The 17,400-nt window shown below is 44.5% G+C and overlaps 1 protein-coding gene across 5 annotated transcripts in view; it reads left to right on the top strand.

The window, feature by feature from the left end:
- The window catches only part of LNX1 (ligand of numb-protein X 1), a 197,386-nt gene that overhangs the window by 168,353 nt on the left and 11,633 nt on the right, over positions 1 to 17,400 (top strand). For all 5 annotated transcript variants that reach the window (XM_034411317.3, XM_060690821.2, XM_087875323.1 and 2 more), the window contains 2 exons: positions 1,627 to 1,807; positions 9,566 to 9,794. In XM_034411317.3, coding sequence (XP_034267208.2) covers positions 1,627 to 1,807; positions 9,566 to 9,794 — 410 coding nt within the window. The remainder of the gene's footprint in view (positions 1 to 1,626; positions 1,808 to 9,565; positions 9,795 to 17,400) is intronic.

Below are 17,400 nucleotides of genomic sequence, written 5' to 3'. Positions count from 1 at the left end.
CATACCCTCTCAGTGTACATAAAAGAAAAGATACGTTCGTCAAGAATCATAAGGTACAACACTTAATGATAGTCATAGGGTACAAATAAGCAATCAGGAAACAATAATAATGAGGATAAGTAAACATGATTAATAGACTTGGATGATAATCGTTACAAATGTGATGGTTATATAATGCTTGATATTATTAACTAATTATAGATAAAACTGAACAGAGTGTTTAATTTAATAACGGAAAATTTTTAATAGGGTTATGTGAAGAATATGGTGTATAGATTTTGAGAATAATAGTTATAGCTATTGTCTGTATAAGATTTATTATTTGTATTTAAAAGTGATTATATCTAGTCAGTACACTGCCGTTATGGATATGGACATTTTATATGTAACAAAGAAAATTGTATAATAAAAAATAATATTAAAAAAAAAAGAGCCCAACATTTCTGTTGTTAAGTGAAACATTTGTTAAGTGAGTTTTGCCCCATTTTATGACTTTTCTTGCCACAGTTGCTAAGTGAATCACTGCAACTGTTAAATTAGCAACACGGTGGTTAAGTGAATCCAGCTCCCCCGCTGACTTTGTTTATCAGAAGGTCGCAAAAGGGGATCACGTGACCCCAGGACAGTGCAACCGTCATAAATATGAATCAGTTACCAAGCATCTGAATTTTGATCACATGACCATGGGGATGCTGCATCGGTCGTAAGTGTGAAACACAGTCAAAAGTCCCTTTTCTCAGTGCCCTTGTAACTTTGAATGGTCACTAAATGAACTGTTGTAAGTCAGGGACTACCTGTATTTTTTGTATAAATACATGGTTCCAAAGTGTTGTGGCCCGTCAGTGCCCTGTGCAGATTGTAGCTGATTCCGACAGCGAGGAGGTTGGTGTGGTGCTGCACCAGCAGCCTGTGCAGCTGGCACTCGAGTCGGACAGTGAGGAGGCTGGAGAAGAGGTGGTGCCAGAGGCAGGGATTCAGCCAGGGCCTTCAGAACCTCCAGAAGCTCCTTTAACTGAAGAGGAAGAAGAGGAGGAGCCTCTTCTCGATGCACGGGCGCACAGAGCTGCCAAAAGGCAGGAGTGGCTCCTCAGGAGGAGGTCTCCTCGAGAGTAAGGCTTGGGGCTAATTGGCCACTCCCTTAGCCTATTTAAGGAGGAACGCCGATTGCAGCAAACTGTAGGGAACAACTTTAGTTCACTCTCCTTTGCGTCTGGATCCTCTGCAAAATTGCTTCTGGGCTTTCTGCCAACTCTAGCAAGACTGTGATTACATTATCTTAGAATTCTGGTAGGCTGTTAAGACAGTTTATTAACAGCCTTTGGTTGATAAAGACTGAGTTATTTGAGTAAAATAAGCTTTGTATAGAGTTTGTGTGTGCTGCGTTCTTTGGGGTCCGTAGCTGGGGCAGAACACAAAGTTCTCGTTCATAATTTTTGTTTCTGTATTATGGGTTGTGAAACTTTGTCACCATCTTTTCCACAATTATACGGCAGGGATAGTGAAGGCAGGTGAGTTAAGGAGGTGTACAATCAAACAACGAATGAATGATAAACTGGTCCCAATTAACCTACGGGAGAAGTTCTTTGCCCAGTGACTGAATTTATGTTTGCTCTTCGTCCTTCGCAGAGTGCCCTTCGTGCAGTTACCTGTCACGAAAAAGTGGTCATTGTCCGAAAAGATAATGCAGAGTCCCTGGGCATGACGGTGGCAGGAGGTCTATCTTCACACAGAGAATGGAATCTACCTATTTATGTCTTAAGTGTCGAACCGGGCGGAGTCATCAGCAGAGACGGCCGAATAAAAACAGGTGATTGCATCTCAGTTCAGAACATATTTTGAGATGGGAATCCACCTCAAAGCAACGTCATTTTTCAGTCTTCTTTGTGTAGTTTTAAAAATGTATTTAGCTGGAACAGCTTTTATGTTGGCTTCTTCTGTCATTACTGTACTGTTGAATCTTGGAGAAGTTAAATTAGACTGATTGGATTACTGGAAAACAAAAACATTAAAATAACAGGGTTGCAAGGGACTTTGGAGGTCTTTTAGTCCAATCCCCTGCTCAAACAGGAGACCCTATACCAGGCATGAAATGCACTTACCTTCGCTACTGTATCACAAATGTGAGCGCGCGCGCCTCCTTCACGTATACACAGAGCATCTTGCGTATGCTCAGTGGGTCAAAAATGAGACATGACGACATCCGGGTGGGTGGGTGGAGACTCCCGCCACTGGCTCTACCGGATAGCGCGATCCGGCTAGATCCAGCTGAATTTCACCACTGCCTTATACCCTTGATGGCGAACCTATGGCACGTTTTGCCAGAGGTGGCACGCAGAGCCCCCTCTGTGGGCACATGCGCCGTCGCCCCAGATCAGCCAGCTGGTTGTCAGGTTTCCAGCATTCTGGGGTGCATGCCTTCCGGTTTGGGTACGCTGTGCCACAAAGGTTGGCCATCACTGCCCTATACCATTCTGGACAAATGGTTGTCCAATGTCTTCTTGAAATCCTCCCGTTGTGGAGCACCCACAATCTCTGGAGGCAAGCCTTTCCACTGATTGATTGTTCTCACTGTCAGGAAATTTCTCCCTAATTCTAGATTGGATCTCTGTAATGATCTTCTCCCTGTTACTTCTTTCCTACACTTACCGTATTTTTCAGAGTATAAGACGCACCTTTTCTGCTGTAGGAAGTTAGCACCCACCCCTTTCCTAGAAGAATGAAATATTTTAGGAGATATTAAAAAGGCAGAATATTATGTTTCCCTGGTTGAGAAATGGAGAAACGTGTTTTAAAGACAAAGCAACTCCCATCTTCCTGCCTACCCCACCCCTTTGTTAATGGGCCAGAGGCAGAAACTCAATCTTTGACAATAGGACCCATCTGCAACACAATAGCAACAGAAACTCACCACATGGCACCTGGAAAGATTACATCAACCAGCAAGGCTAGCTAAGACCCCCACCCCCTGGGAGTCTGACAACCAATCAGGATACTCTTTCGGGGCCCCAGGAAGTTCAAAGCCAGAGAGAGCATAAAACCCGGGGACTTGCTGTATCTCGTCCCTTTTCTGTTCAGGAACTCAAACCATGTGATCCTGTCCACCATTAAACCATCTTTCCAAGCAGTCTCCATGTTTCCAGTGTCATTTTCCCCACTTGGAGCTGAACCCAGAAGGATATTTCTTCCTACACTGCGTCTTATACTCCGAATGTAGCCCCGCCCAGCCTCTCAAATGGAGATTTCAGAGGCTGAAAGAAGCCTCTAAAAGAAGCTTCAGCAAAAAAAGCCTTTTTATCTAAAAGGCTTTTATCTAAAATAATATGGCAAGCAACAAAAGAAGAATCAGTAAAGGTTCTAACAAAACTACGTTAACAAATCTGGAGAATGACACAATAACCAACAGATCGGAAGAGATTAATCTACATAGCAATGCCAAAGAAAAGAAATTGAACAGAGTACAGATAGTCCTTCAGAATAAAAGCCTCTGAAAGAAATTTCAGAAAAAAAGCCTTTTTTTCTGAAGCTCTGTTTCGGAGGCTTTCAGAGGCAGAAAAGAAAGTTTTTTCTGTAACGGAGTTTCAGAAGTTTCAGAGGCAGGAAAAAAGTCATGGAATTAGTTTTTCATGAGCGTTAGAATAAAAATTAGCAAGCTGAAGAAGGTATCCATTGGCTCATCCTAAAATAAAGAGAAATTTTATGACAGTGAGGGCAATCAACCGATGGAACAGAAGTTGCCTTCAGAAGTTGTGGGAGCTTTATCAGGGGTGAAATGCTCCCGGTTCGGACCCGCTTGGGCAAGTAGGTAGCGATGATGGCCGGCGGTTCGGAGAACCCGTAGCAATGGCAGCTAGAGGCTCCGCCCACCCGCCCCATTCCCCAGAGTCAGGGAATGCACCATTCCCCGACTCCGGCCTTGCCGCGGAGCCGCTGCCTGTTCGCCCTTCGCCACGCGGTGTATCCTACTGCTCAACTTTCTCCCGCGGCTGGCTGTCAGGGAAGGCAAGCGCCCGAAACTTACTGGAGTCGCTCACTCTCCTTCTTGAATGAGCCGCTCTGGTCCACACGCCGGCTGCGCAAGCACACACCGTTTATTTAATTCAGCAGCAGGTTGGGTGTGCGCTTGCGCAGCTGGCGTGTGGACCAGAGTGGCTCATTTAAGAAGGAGAGTGAGCGACTCCGGTAACTTTCGGGCGCTTGCCTTCCCTGGGGAAGGCAGCCGCGGGAGAAAGGTGAGCAGTAGGAGTCGGGGAATGGTGCATTCCCCGACTCCGGGGAATGGGGCAGGTGGGCGGAGCTGCGGGAGAAAGGTAAGGACACGCCGGCAGAATAGAAATTTAAAAAGTTTTCCTACCGGGTTCTGTGGGCGTGGCTTGGTGGGAGGGGGTCTTGTGACTGAGTGGGCGTGGCTGTGAGTGACATCGAGTTGGCCATGCCCACTCAGTCACAGGACAACCCCCCACCACCAAGCCACACCCACAGAACCGGTAGGGAAAAATTTTAGATTTCACCCCTGAGCTTTATCCCTGGAATCTTTCAAGAAGAGACTGGACTGCTATCTGTCAGAAATGGTGTAGCGTCTCCTGCTAGGGCAGGGGGTTGGACTAGATGACCCACAAGGTCCCTTCCAACTCTGTTAATCAGTAAATCTGTAAATCATCCTTCCCTGATTTACATCGACAAAGCCTCCAGGGCCTGGGATATTATGGTATTTACCCATTAAAGATTTCAAGGGGAGAACATTAAATATAGGCTGTAATAAATGCTCATTAATGTAAGGATAGATGAGTGAAAATAACTTGGGGGCTGCATACCACTTTTCTGATTAGGACTCCTTGAGACACCTACGGTTCTTGAATGAATGAAATGAATAAACTCATTAATTCATTGCTCTAAGTTATTGTCATATACTCTACTTCAAGTGCCTTTCAACACATCTTTTAGTATTTCTGCTAAGATTGACTGTTGATACAGACGAGAGAAAGCAGGGGAAAATAAGTTGTAATAACGAGAACAATGCGAGCTTAATAGCTGTGTTCTCTAGCTGATTTGCAATAAAATCCTACATATCAAAACAGTAAAGTCCAATATACACTAAACAAAGTCATTACGAGCCTGAGATTGAATATATATTTTCATAGATTATCCGGGAAAATAGTCGGACTGTTTCCCTATCTGCTATATTTCCCATCATGTTAAGACTGAAGTTTTGGAAAATGATAGATGCGTATTTATTTACTGGATTTCTAGGCCGCTCTAATTTGTTATGGTTCTAAGTGGCTATAAACCTATAAAGCAGGGGTGAAATTCTACCGGTTCGTACCGGTTCAGGCAAACTGGTAATAAAAAAAACCCTACCAGTTCAGGCAAACCGGTATTTCCGACGATCAGCTGTGCTGCGCGATTTATATTTGCTAGAAAGCAGGAAATCGTGCTTTCTACCAAATCTAAATCACGCGGCACAGCTGTTCCCCCCCCCTCGCTGTTCTACTTACCTTCTTAAGCCTCATTTTGCCACGCACAGTGTGCGTTTGCCGCACCGCGCATGTGCAGGCAGCAAACCGGTGGCAAACCACGGCGGATTTCACCACTGCTATAAAGATAGAAATAAGAATAAATAATTACGATTTTGGGGGGATTTCTACATTTAAGGGGCTCCAAATACAGACATGCATTCTTTTTCCCTTCTGCTTAGTTTAGTTCAAGGGTGTCCAATCTTGGCAACTTTTAAGACTTGTGGACTTCAGCTCCCAGAATTCCCCAACCAGCTTGCAGCTGGGGAATTTTGGGAGCTGAAGTCCACAAGTCTTAAAAGTTGCCAAGGTTGGACACCACCTGGTTTAGTTAAAGAAAAGTTATTAATCCTCTTAGAACCCAAAGAGGACCACAATAAATAAATAAAAAATATTCTAAAATGCTACCAATGAAATAATAATATGGCATAGAGCTGCAATCTCCAGACAACTGGCAGAGTTATGTGGCTTTTTAATGCTCTGATTGAAGGTATGTCTGTCTGGTGGGATGAACCCCATTTACTTTAAAATACAATACAGTTTGCTAACTCTTTAGAAAATACCCAAGTTTTAAAACAGCAACCACTCGAAGTTTCCCCTAGTGGTGCCAAAGGGGCAATTTGAAAGAACTCTGACCTCAGTTCATTATCTCGTCTGAGAAAACATCTATTCTTAGATTTATCTCGTATCATGTTAAGTTGCGGCTTGGGAGAATTCTGCTTTTCAGATGAGAATTAGTAAGCAAACATTGATTGCTTGAAAGACTGCAGAATCAGCAGTCTTTGGCCCACCTCCTACATTTACCGGCAGAGGAAAGAAGGTATTATTTGACCAAAAGAAAAAAAAAATGATAACAGCCAGATGTAGCTCCAAGGAGAATGGAGATGCTTCCTGATTATTTATTTATTTATTTATTTATTTATTTATTTATTTATTTATTTAATTCAATTTGTATACCGCCCTTCTCCTAGTGGACTCAGAGCGGTGCACAGCCAGAACTAAAACACATACCAATACAAAATTTAAAATTTTTAAAAGAATTACATGACTTTGGCCCAAAATTTAAAACATTCAAACTAAAACCCATTGACAATTTAAAAAGCTAAAAAAAGGGGGGGGGAGGGTTTCACGCCAGCCCTGCTTGATGGAAAAGAAAAGTTTTCAGGGCACGGCGAAAGACCCGGAGATCCGATATCCTTCGTATCTCCAGGGGCAAATCATTCCAGAGGGCAGGAGCTGCCACAGAGAAGACCCTCCCCCTGGGGGTCGCCAGCCGCCATTGCCTGGCTGACGGCACCCTGAGGAGTCCCTCTCTGTGGAAGCGTATTAGAAACAAGGCTCCTGAAACACCAATCTCCACTCACTCACATCCACTTCTGACATAACTTCAGGGCATTGTTTTCAGTAAAGATTTTAATTTTCCTAAAGCTCCAGATTTTTCCTACGAAAAAAAGCAAAGTCAAAACTGGGGGAAAATTAGTCATTGAATCAGGGGTGGGTTCTACTTACCTTTACTACCGGTTCGCAATGGGATCGCACGCCTTGCTTCTGCGCATGTGCAGATCGCCATTGATGACATCCGGGGCAGTGGGCAAGGCCTCCCGCTGGTTTTACTACCGGTTCTTGCGAACCGGTCTGAACCGGGGGCAACCCACCATTGCATTGAATGTATAATGATTCGAGTTTTGGTTTAGATGCGTGGAGATCCCCTTCAACTCCCCATTGTGCTATAAAAACTAAATGGTCACTCACTATATCTCAGCCTGATCTTACCTCATATAGCAGCTATAAAAAAAATTTACCAACTGATGCACTTTTATATTTCTGAACCAAGGGGCAGCTCCATTGCACTTAATGTTCTGCTATTATTAAAAATAACATCTGATTTCTCTGTCAGTTTTTAGCTTAATTTTTTTACACCTATGTCTCCGTGTGTTATCCAGTTCCAGCATTATCTATTCCCAAGTGGGAGTCACCATGTAAAATGGCTGGAGATAAATTGAGAACAGAGAAGAAATTACCTTACTATTTGTTCCAGATGCCACGAGCATCTGTAAAAACCTGACACTTTTTTTCCCCCAGGGTTCTCCCCACATTTAAACTTGTTTTCAGCGCTCCCAAATGTTAGTTTTGCGCATCATTTTTGTGATAGCGTGCTATGAATTAGCCCCTTTTAGAAAGGGGGTGCTTTAACATGCAAGATATGTCATTCCCTCACCTACAGGCATATCAATTTTTCAATCCATGATTGTGCATACTAAAATGTTAAACCATAATTAAGAATGATTAAATTCAAACATTTGAATACCCACTAAAAGATGTTGATCTCTCTTTCATCTTAAATATATGCAAGATGGATGCATGATTATATACCAATCAGCTCATACTTACAATCTAGCATTCTTACTCAAAACAGTATTGTCTCGTCAGCATTAGACCCCTTAAATATATAAGGAACCTAACCCTATATAAGGATATGATAAATAAATAAATAAATGTCAACTATTTGTTTAATGGATATCGGATGCCAGCCATAGAGTTCTTAATTATTGTAAGTGAGAGCGTATGGAGTTTAGTGAACATACTAGACAGATTAGCTTTATATATTTGAATTTTTTGCACATTAGTTGGCATTTGTGAGGTTAGCAGTTTCCAAGAACATAGCAATCTAGAATTAGTCATGATGAGCCTAACAATAAATTATAGTAGTATTTCTAAAAGTACCACAACAGACAAACCAACAACGTTCACAAATATTTAATTTTCCATTTTGTACACATACTTGTGTGTGCACACTTATGCATATAATGCATATTCTGTTGCAATATTCACAGGGCTATAGATGTATTGTCATTCATTCCAGACAGCGCATGATATATCACTTTTGCCCAAAACAATTGATTTTCACTTTATAAATGGTCGACTAGGCCTGGAGTTAAAAAGATGTCCAAAACTAAGTTTTTGGAACTTTCTGATCTGGAAATTAAATGGAGATCCTATGTACATTTGCAATAGCTCTGATAGTGTATCTAAAAAAAATCCTTAAGCTTCTTGACGACAGTGTTATTCTAAAAATGCACTTCAGGGCAGAGTACATACAAAACCCAAATAAAAATATAGTATTAATATGTGGGACCAGGCTCTCCATCAAAAATGTATGTGAGATCAGCAGTCATATCCAGAGGTGGGTTTTAGCAGGTTCTGACCAGTTCTGGAAAACCGGTAGCGGAAATTTTGAGTAGTTCGGAGAACCGGTAGTAAAAATTCTGACTGGCCCCACCCCCATCTATTCTCTGTCTCTCAAGTGTATCTGCCACCAATAACCTCTCACCGGCCAACCCGCTCCCACAGAAAGGGTCTCCTCAGGGTGCCGTCGGTCAAGCAATGTCGACTGACGACCCCCAGGGGGAGAGCCTTCTCTGTGGGGGCACCCGCCCTCTAGAACGAGCTACCCCCAGGAATACGACTGATCCCGGACCTCCGCACTTTCCGCCGAGCGTTGAAGACCTTCTTATTCCAGCAAGCCGGGCTGGCTTAAAATTTTAATGGGCTCTTTTATGGGTAAAGGGTTTTAAAAAATTTAGGGAAGTCAAACTGATTTAATTCTGTTTTAATTTATTTTAATTTTTCTACTGTATGTATTTTAATTTTGGCTGTTCACCGCCATGAGTCCTTCGGGAGAAGAGCGGTATACAAATTTAATAAAATAAATAAATAAATAAATAAATAAATAAATAAATAAATAAATAAATAAATAAATAAGTAAGTAAGTAAGTAAGTAAGTAAGTAAGTAAGTAAGTAAGTAAGTAAGTAAGTCCCAGCTGATCGGGAGGAAATGGGGATTTTGCAGTAACCTTCCCCTGAAGTGGGGTGGGAATGGAGATTTTACAGTATCCTTCCCTTGCCACGCCCACCAAGCCACGCCCACAGAACCGGTAGTAAAAAAATTTGAAACCCACTACTGGTCATATCCAATTCATAAACATCCCAAGTTGGCCTGTCTCGGAGTAGTGAGTGAAAAACATTTCCACTATTTTGTTTTTCGTGTCCGCTAGGTGATATCCTGCTCAGCGTGAATGGAATTGATCTGACAGGTGTCAGCCGCGGAGAGGCGGTAGCCCATTTGAAAAATGTCTCCTCGTCGGTTGTGTTCAAAGCACTAGAATTGAAAGCGTGCGAGACCACAGGAGGAGAAAATGGGGACTTGCTGCCCGATGCCAATTTGAGACCTTCCGGTCAGAGGGAGTGGTCTCCTTCTTGGGTGATGTGGCTGGAATTACCAAGGTGAGTTCAAGCAAAGGAAGTTTGATGAGACTTGTGTGACTCTCGCTCAGCTTAATGCACTGCACAGATATTTTAATTAACTCCAGGCGCTTTGAAATCACTTCTGCTTTCCCCAGGCTCTATCTGTCGTAGCTATGGATGTATTCCTGGACACAGGACATACTGACCTGGTTTAAGGCAGGAAGAAGATCTTGTCCTTTCTTTTATCTTTTTAATAGGTCTAGCCCAGAGGTCTGCAACCTTAAATACTCAAAGAGCCATTTAGACCCGTTTCCCACAGACGAGAAAACACCGGGAGTCACAAAACCTGGGTGGGCGTGGCCAACTCGATGTCACTCACTTCCACCAGTCACATGACCCCTGAGCCATGCCTACCTAGCAGGTCATTAGGGCAGAGAACCGGTTGTTAAAAAACACCTGGAACCAGAAAATCCTTTTAACATCTCTCTCTCCCCCCTCCCTCTCTCTCTGTATCTCTCTCTGTCTCACTGTCTCCCCCTCTCTCTGTATCTCTCTATGTCTCTCTCTCTCTCCCCCTCTCTCTGTATCTCTCTATGTCTCTCTCTCCCTCCCTCTCTCTCTGTATCTCTCTGTCTCTCTCCCTCTCTCTATCTCTCTATGTCTCTCTCTCCCCCTCTCTCTGTATGTCTCTCTGTCTCCCCCTCTCTCTGTATCTCTCTATGTCTCTCTCCCTCCCCCCTCTCTCTGTATCTCTCTATGTCTCTCTCCCTCCCTCTCTCTCTGTATCTCTCTATGTCTCTCTCTCCCTCCCTCTCTCTCTGTATCTCTCTGTCTCTCTCCCTCTCTCTATCTTTCTATGTCTCTCTCTCCCCCTCTCTCTGTATGTCTCTCTCTCTCCCTCTCTCTCTGTATCTCTCTCTGTCTCACTGTCTCCCCCTCTCTCTGTATCTCTCTATGTCTCTCTCTCTCTCCCCCTCTCTCTGTATCTCTCTATGTCTCTCTCTCTCCCTCTCCCTCTGTATCTCTCTCTGTCTCTCTGTTTCCCCCTCTCTCTGTATCTCTCTATGTCTCTCCCCCCTCTCTCTGTATCTCTCTATGTCTCTCTCTCTCCCTCTCTCTCTGTATCTCTCTGTCTCACTGTCTCCCCCTCTCTCTGTATCTCTCTATGTCTCTCTCTCTCCCCCTCTCTCTGTATCTCTCTATGTCTCTCTCTCTCTCCCCCTCTCTCTGTATCTCTCTATGTCTCTCTCTCCCTCCCTCTCTCTCTGTATCTCTCTATGTCTCTCTCCCTCTCTCTATCTTTCTATGTCTCTCTCTCCCCCTCTCTCTGTATGTCTCTCTGTCTCCCCCTCTCTCTGTATCTCTCTATGTCTCTCTCTCCCCCCTCTCTCTGTATCTCTCTATGTCTCTCTCTCTCCCTCTCTCTCTGTATCTCTCTCTGTCTCACTGTCTCCCTCTCTCTCTGTATCTCTCTATGTCTCTCTCTCTCCCCCCTCTCTGTATCTCTCTATGTCTCTCTCTCTCCCTCTCTCTCTGTATCTCTCTCTGTCTCACTGTCTCCCCCTCTCTCTGTATCTCTCTATGTCTCTCTCTCTCCCCTCTCTCTGTATCTCTCTATGTCTCTCTCGCCCTCTCTCTCTGTATCTCTCTCTGTCTCTCTGTCTCCCCCTCTCTCTGTATCTCTCTATGTCTCTCTCTCTCCCTCTCCCTCTGTATCTCTCTCTGTCTCTCTGTTTCCCCCTCTCTCTGTATCTCTCTATGTCTCTCTCTCTCCCTCTCTCTCTGTATCTCTATGTCTCTCTCTCCCTCCCTCTCTCTCTGTATCTCTCTCTGTCTCTCTGTCTCCCCCTCTCTCTGTATCTCTCTCTGTCTCTCTCTCTCCCCCCTCTCTCTGTATCTATGTCTCTCTCTCTCCCTCTCTCTCTGTATCTCTCTGTCTCACTGTCTCCCCCTCTCTCTGTATCTCTCTATGTCTCTCTCTCTCCCTCTCTCTCTGTATCTCTCTCTGTATCTCTCTGTCTCTCTCTCTCCCTCTCTCTCTCTGTATCTCTCTATGTCTCTCTCTCTCCCCCTCTCTCTGTATATCTCTGTCTCTGCCCTGGCCGCTTCTTGATCCCCCACCGTCGCCTTTAGCTTCTCAGGCCAGGCGTGGAGTGACTGGGAGGGGAGGGCAAGGGACGGGGCCAGCCAGTGGTGGGATCACCTGACGGAGCCACAGCAGAAGGCCCAAAGAGCCACATGTGGCTCCAGAGCCACAGGTTGCTGACCCCTGGTCTAGCCCCATGATGGCGAACCTATGGCACGTGTGCCAGAAGTGGCATGCAGAGTCATCTCTCTGCTCATGCCAGCCGTCGCCTGTTGATCTTCCGGGTTCCGGCATGCACATACACACATGTGCGGGAGCGCTGGAAACCAAAAGAGCAGTTCCCTGGTGCGCATGCTGATCTTCATGTGTGCACACGCACTAGCTGGTCTTCGCTCATATATGCACACACCGGAAACCAGAAGCTCAACTGCTCTTCCGGTTTCCGGTGCTCCCCCCCCCCCCGCACGCGCCCTTCCGTTTCGGCACTCAGTGCCGAAGAGGTTCACCAACACTAGCCTAGCCATTATATAGGTTACACATTATGCATTACAGGTAACCCTCAACGCCCCACCACAATGGAGCCCAACATGTCTGTCGCTAAGCGAGACAGTTGTGAAGGGAATTTCCCCCCGTTTTACAACTTCTCTTGCCACAGTTGTGTATGGAGCTTCTCGGTCATCCAGGTCAAGGTTGTCCCAAAGGTGCATTTTTTTTTCAAGAGGAAACTGGACTTTCCGGTTTTTCTTTGAAGATCTTTCGCTTCTCATCCAAGAAGCTTCTTTTTTTTTTTTTTTTTTTGCTTTAATTTATATGCCGCCCTTCTCCGGAGACTCAGGGCGGCTTACAATGCGTTAAGCAATAGCCTTCATACTTTTGTATATACCTGCTTAGTAGGGCTTTCGGTGCCCCCTAAGCGGTGTTCTTTTTTATACAAAGTGAGTTTATTGCCCCCACAATCCGGGTCCTCATTTTACCTACCTTAGAAAGGATGGAAGGCTGAGTCAACCTTGAGCCTGGTGAGATTCGAACTTGCAGTAATTGCAAGCAGCAGATGTTAATCACAGTGCTTTAGTCCACTGTACTACAGCACATCCAAGAAGCTTCTTCAGAATCTGGCTTATTCATTGGCTTTGCTTGTCAGGTCACAAAATATGATAGAGAATTGAACTTTATAGTCACTTTAAATGTACCCTTAACGGCATCCATTAAAATGAAACTTCATAATCACATGACCTTGGGGCACTGCAACCGTCATAAATACGACTCAGTTGCTAAGCATCTGAATTTTGATCCCGTGGCCATGGGGGGATGCTACAACGGTCGTTAAGTGTGGAAAAACGGTCAGAAGGCACTTTTTCATTTTGCCATTGTAACTTCGAACGGTCACTAAATGGACCGTTGTAAGTCGAGGACTACCTGGGCATCCATAGAGAATCCTGCATGGAAAGTCAGCTTTAGGATTGGGACCATCCTGCGTCCTGGCACAATATCCATACAGCTTGCGGATTTCACAGGCGCCATTTCAGTTCTTAGGTTGTTTTTAAATTGTTTGTCTTTGCCCAGATGTTCAAAAAAAAAAAACTGGACACAGTGATGGTGAAATTGTCCAAATCGCTTTCTTGTTCACCCTTCCGCCAGCCTTAAAAATTGTTGTAATGGGCTAAAAGCAGCTGTGTTATATTTTTGTACAAAAAAACAACAAAAAACCCCAAATAAAACGAAACCACAAGGTACATAACCTTGTTACCCACTCACAAAATGCATTTAAATGTCTTCTTGGGATATGATTTATACTTCATTACAACATTTGTATCCACCTGATTTTTTTTTTAAAATGAGGTACTGCCAGGATGCCACACTATTAAACTTACCCTCAAACTGAACTTCAGCAGCCAATAAATAAAATAAGACAAACCAATTACATAAGACACTCTTTAACAGATTTGCCACAAATCTTTCGTTTTATTCAATCTTATTCATTTTTTTTAAAAATTGATTTATATGCCACCCTTCTCCAGAGACTCAGGGCGGCTTACAGTGCGTTAAGCAATAACCTTCATACTTTTGTATATTTTTATACAAAGTCAGCTTATTGCCCCCACAAACTGGGTCCTCAATTTACCTACCTTAGAAAGGATGGAAGGCTGAGTCAATCTTGAGTCTGGTGAGATTTGAACTTACAGTAATTGCAGACAGCTGGTGTTAAATTACAGTGCTTAGTCTGCAGAGCTATCCAGGCTCTGTTATATATTTATATTTATATTTATAGAAATATATAAGATTATACTGGAAAGTGAGTGCTTATAGTTTTGTTTCAGTTCTATGTTACATGTGTGCAAGGATTATTTTTAAGCCAATTTTTGGGGGGAACAGGTTCTGGAGAACCAGTAGTAGAAATTTTGATTACTTCGGAGAACTGGCAAATGCCACCTCTGGCTGGTCCCAGAGTGGGATGGGAATGGAGATTTTGCAATATCCTTCCCCCAGGAGTGGGGAGGGAATGGGGATTTGGCAGTATCCTTCCCCCAGGAGTGGGGAGGGAATGGGGATTTTGCAATATCCTTCCCCTTAGAGGGGTGGGAATGGAGATTTTGCAGTATCCTTCCCCTAGAGTGGGGTGGGAATGGAGATTTTGCAGTATCCTTCCCCTGGAGTGGGTTGGGAATGGAGATTTTGCAATATCCTTCCCCCTGGAGGGGGTGGGAAATGGGGATTTTGTAATATCCTTCCCCCAGGAATGGGTAGGGAATGGGGATTTTGCAGTATCCTTCCCCTGGAGTGGGGAGGGAATGGAGATTTTTTTTTTTTTAATTTGATTTATATGCCGCCCTTCTCCGGAGACTCAGGGCGGTTTACAATGCATATACAATTTTGCTATATCCTTCCCCCTGGAGTGGGGTGGGAATGGAGATTTTGCAGTATCTTTCCCCTGCCATGCCCACCAAGCCACGCCCACAGAACCAGCAGTAAAAAAAAAATTGGATTTCACCACTGGAACATTGCATCTCCTCAGAAATATTTCAGGCATTCCTGAATTGGTAAATAGGCAGCGATTTTTTTTTAAAAGAAAAGTTATTCTTTATAAGAAATTACAAAGTTTGGTTGAGATGTCCTACCTAGATGAATCTCCAATTCACCTCAGGGAACCTAATTTCTTTTAAAAGAAAGTAAGGAATCTTATGGAGAATAAATCACTCAGTGTTTTTACCTATAGCAGTATGATACCTGTAAAACAGGGATGGGTTCTACTTACCTTTATTACCAGTTCGCATTGTGCCCGCGCGCGTTTCTGCCCATGCGCAGTTTATTTCTGATGACATCCGAGTCAGTGGGCGGAGCCTCCCACCGATTTTACTACCGGTTCTTGCGAACCGGCCCGAACTGGGGGCAACCCATCACTGCTGTAAAATGTTTCTCACATTGCACATATTTTAATCCCTGTTGCAGAGGATGAAATAGGAGGATTCAGTAGCACTTGTCTTCCGTTTTGGGGATTGTACGAAGGGCAAAAAAATAATAATCATAGATCGACTCTTAATAACAGAGTAACAGAGTTGGAAGGGACCTTAGAGGTCTTCTAGTCCAACCCCCTGCTCAGGCAGGCAACCCTATACCATTTCAGACAGATGGTTGTCCAACCTCTGCTTAAAAACTTTGTTGGAGCAGCCACAAGTTCTGGAGGCAAGTTGTTCCTCTGATTAATTGTTCTGATTGTCAGGAAATTTCTCCTAGATTACATCTCTCCATGATTAGTTTCCATCCATTGTCTATGCTATGGAGATTCTCAGTCATCCAGGTCAAGGTTGTCCCAAAAAGTGCTTTTTCAAGAGGCAACTGGACTTTCTGGTTTTTCTTTGAAGATGTTTCACTTCTCATCCAAGAAGCGTCTTCAGCTGAAACGTCTTCAGCCTCTTGAAAAAGCACCTTTGGGATTTCCATCCATTGCTCCCTGTCCTGCCTTCAAGTGCTTTGGAGAATAGCTTGAACTCCCTCTTCTTTGTGGCAAACCTCTGAGATATTGGAACACTGCTATCATGTTACCCCCTAGTCCCGTGATAGCGAACCTATGGCACGCGTGCCGCAGGTGGCACCCGGAGCCATATCGGTGGGGACACGAGCGTTGCCCTAACTCACCTCCCGCACGAATGCGTGGGCTGGCCAGCTGATTTTTTTGGGCCTTCCGGGCCCACTGGAAGTCAGAAAACGGGCCATTTCCGGCCTCCAGGAGGGTGGGGAAGGCAGTTTTTGCCCTCCCCAGGCTCCAAGAAAGCCTCTGGAACCCGGGGAGGGTGGAAAATGGGCCTACCAGGCCCACCGTGCCATCGCGTGCCAAAAGTGTAAGGAGCGGGGGTTGGCAGCGTGCGCATATGTGGGGGGGGCGCAGGGCGCATTGAATTATGGGTGTGGGCACGCACGTGTGTGCCCCCCCTCCCGCCACTTTTGGCACGCGATGGCAAAAAGTTTAGCCATCACTGCCCTAGTCTTTCTTTTCATTTAACTAGATCTTGATCTGATTCAGCATAGGTCTATCTCTTCAAAATGATATCCAATGAGGTTTGTTTGTATTTTGCAATAACTGTTTACTCCCCGTTGCTTCATCAAAGCCATCCTATGATTCTGTGGCGTATTATGTAGAGTTCAATAGCAAACCAGTTGATAGAGAACATTTGAAAATAAGCTTGTGAAGTTGTGCAATGTATATTGTGATTAAATTATCAAGACACATTGAAGTAGGCCTCCAGTGCAGGAATGGGTTCTATTTATCTTTACTACCGGTTTGCAACGGGGCCGTGCACGCGCTCTTCTGCACAGAAAGGGTCAGTGGGCGGGGGCTCCCGCCAGTTTTACTACCGGTTCTATAGAACCGGTGTGAACCGGGGGCAACCCTTCACTGGTTCAGTGACATAATGCCCCTAGACCAGGGGTGGGTTCTAAATTTTTTTACTACCAGTTCTGTGGGCGTGGCTTATTTTGTGGGCGTGGTTTGATGGTCATGTGACAAACAATTCTTTAGGATTTAGCAGAGGTACTGGTCTACCAGGCTTTTAACTGCTTGCAGAGCCGTACCGGTCTATCCATTTGTTTTTGGAGCGCACTGGTCTACCACCACATTGCCTTCTACTACTGATCAGCTGTAGAGTGGCCCTTTAAAGCACCACGGCAAGAGTTTAAATAGTTTTTTGCCGCTCTGCCACTACCGAGAGCATCGGAAACTGCTTTCAGGCAGTTTGGCCTCAATTGCCAATCTACCACCACCGAGCGGTTTACAAGGAGCGGATCAGTTCTAGTCAATCAGTTGGGAGGCTTCTTGGCTTCTCAATTTAAAGCTACGGTGTCTTGGGGTTTTTTCCCCTCTTCTTTGTCAAGTGAGCCCTGATTTTTTTCCTTCTAGCTGATCAGCTGGGACTCGGGAGACAGCGAATAGATTGGGCACGGGGCCAGGCAGAGGTAGTATTTACCGGTTCTCCGAACTACTCAAAATTTCCACTACCGGTTCGTAAGAACCGTGGAGAACCGGTAGCAACCCGCCACTGCCCTAGACCGATATCAGGTAGATAA

This window comes from Pantherophis guttatus, chromosome 8, assembly GCF_059756535.1.
Source record: "Pantherophis guttatus breed Tessera chromosome 8, ASM5975653v1, whole genome shotgun sequence".
NCBI lineage: Eukaryota > Metazoa > Chordata > Lepidosauria > Squamata > Colubridae > Pantherophis > Pantherophis guttatus.
This window is presented reverse-complemented; position numbering and strand designations above follow the sequence as displayed.